The following is a 2,221-nucleotide window of genomic DNA, read 5'->3' on the forward strand; positions in this document are numbered from 1 at the left end:
CTCAGGTTGCCCCTGCAAAGGTACTGCCCCAGCCCACGGCATACTTTGGGAAGCAAGTCTGTAAGCGTAGCCAACACTGAAGGAGGGGGAGAGATGCTACATCCCCTCGAGGGGGAGTGTCTCAGAGGGTTGTTTTATAGAACGCTGAATCAGATCCTGTCCCCCTCCACTGCTATTAAATAAGATGGCATATATTTCAGAGTTACTGTTTTGCCCACTTGTCTTTGCCCAGGTTGCCCACACCAACCCTGGGCCCACCAGGAGGCTCTCCCCCAAACACCTGCTAAATGAATGAAGGTGTGAATCCTCATTCTACAGATGAGGAAACCGAGGCTTAAAAGGTAAGTAACCTGCCAAGGTCACCGAGTTAGAAGGCTGCAGAGCCGAGATTCACACCCAGGCCTCTGCCTCAGAGCCTGAGGGTGTGAGCGCTTCCCCTCGCCCAGCCCAGGAAGGAAACTCCTGGTGCAGACGGCAGCTCCGTAGAGTAAAAGCTCTCCCATGTCTTGGGGAGGGAAAACACGGACTCACTCTGAGCAACACAACTGTTGGTCCTGCAGAAGGAGAGGAGGGCCTCGGCTGGTAGGGGGTCTCCTGCTGCCCCGCACTGCGGGAACCTCACTCTCTACCCACTGAGCCCCCGCGGAGGGGTGGAGGTATCCCCCAGCGGCACAGGTGGAAAAGGCCAGGCCTCCAGGGCCACGTGAGGGGCTCTAGCTGCGCCGGCTGCCAGCAGCTTCCTCGGAGGAGCCCCCAGGGGACGGTTCGCTGCTGGCCCGAGTCTTACCATCATCTGTTTCCACATAGAGGCGGAGTCCCAGGTCCTTGCTACGGTTCAAGAGCCAGCGGTCACTGGCTGCTGTCACGTCCAACACCAGCCAGCCCTCGTCCCCAGATCGGAGCGTCTGAAGATCCAAAAAGAACAAGTCAGACTCCCTGTGGACACGAAAGAACAATTAACCGAGGGCCGGCACAGCTGCCTTTGTGTTTCCAGTGCCCTCCTGGGGGACCATCAGTGGGGCATCTACCCCGCCTGGCTCTGACCTGGGTGCCTTACATGCCTTTTCTCACTGCGTCTACCGTACAAAGGTGTCACTGTGCCCATGTACGGCTGCGGAAACTGAGGCTCAGGAGCTCAGTGACCTGCCCGTGTCCCACAGCTAGGACAGTAGGATGGGGACTTGAATCCAGGACTGATGCTGGGCCTCTCCCCACGGTGACACGAGGCCTCGGGCCAACCATCTTTCTCCTTTGAGGGTGGGCTGCCCAGGAAGCTCCCCTTCTGTCCTCTGGGAAATGTCCCCCCAGCACCCAGGGCTGGGCCGGACCCTCTGGCAGAGGCTTAAGCAGACCCGCGGGGCGCAGGGCAGGCACCTGTTGGACTGCTCCAGGACCACCTCGAACATGCTGATGTGGAGGGTCCAGTTGAGCAGGTGGGTACTGGGCAGCTTGTAAATCCGGAACTCCGCGGCCGTGACGGCCTCCCCCACCGGGATCTGGGTGAGGTCAAAGCGGAACTCCTTCCACTGGGGCTCCTGGCGGCCCAGGGTGCGGTCCTGCTCCACTGCAAGACAAAGTGGGACTGGTGGTCACTTGTGGTTCCAGCTTGGGCTCCGGGGTGGGCAGGGCCGGGTGGGATCTGGGGGCCTGGGCAGTCTGGGTGGGACTGCTCCCTCCTCGAGAACAGGCTTGTCCCAGCTCTGCCTCCTGGGTGCCGAGAAGGCTCCGGGAGCTGTGTTGTGAGGCACCTGACACAGCACCTGGCACACGGCGGTGCCACAAGGGCAGTGTCCATGTCTTGTCCGCAAGCCCCAAACCCAGCCTGCCCCACTCAGCACCCTGCTGGCTCTGGGACCCACAGATGGGGCACAGGACAGGTCCCTCCTCTGGGGAGATGGACATCAGACCCAAGGCAGAAAAGGGCCACGGTGGCAGCAGGGACACAGCTGAGTGCACTTGGGCAGGATGGGGCTCCCAGAGTCAGCCGGTATGTGGATGGGAGTTGAGGGGAGAGAGGGCTTTGGAGCTGGGCCTTGAGGGGTGAGAGTGAATTTGCCACGATGTCAAGGCAGAAGGACGCTGCAGAGGCAGGGTCCAGCCTGAGCAAAGGCCTAGAGCCCAGGAACGACAGCACCGGCAGGGATAACAACAGCCATAAAACCCAGCAAAGGGTGAAAGGACGGCAGGACCCTCTTTGGAACAAGGGGAAGCAGGAAGGGGG

General features: G+C 60.7%; 1 protein-coding gene across 1 annotated transcript; it reads right to left on the minus strand.

The window, feature by feature from the left end:
* Positions 1 to 713: 713 nt before the first annotated feature.
* Positions 714 to 1,564, minus strand: LOC103077537 (bone morphogenetic protein 8B-like; the record flags this gene model as incomplete). Its single annotated transcript, XM_007455360.1, has 2 exons — positions 714 to 936; positions 1,375 to 1,564. Coding segments are annotated over 2 exons (413 nt in total), but the record flags the coding sequence as incomplete, so codon positions are not given.
* Positions 1,565 to 2,221: the final 657 nt, after the last annotated feature.

Source organism: Lipotes vexillifer, unplaced genomic scaffold (genome assembly GCF_000442215.2).
Source record: "Lipotes vexillifer unplaced genomic scaffold, Lipotes_vexillifer_v1.1 C26948417, whole genome shotgun sequence".
Lineage (NCBI taxonomy): Eukaryota > Metazoa > Chordata > Mammalia > Artiodactyla > Lipotidae > Lipotes > Lipotes vexillifer.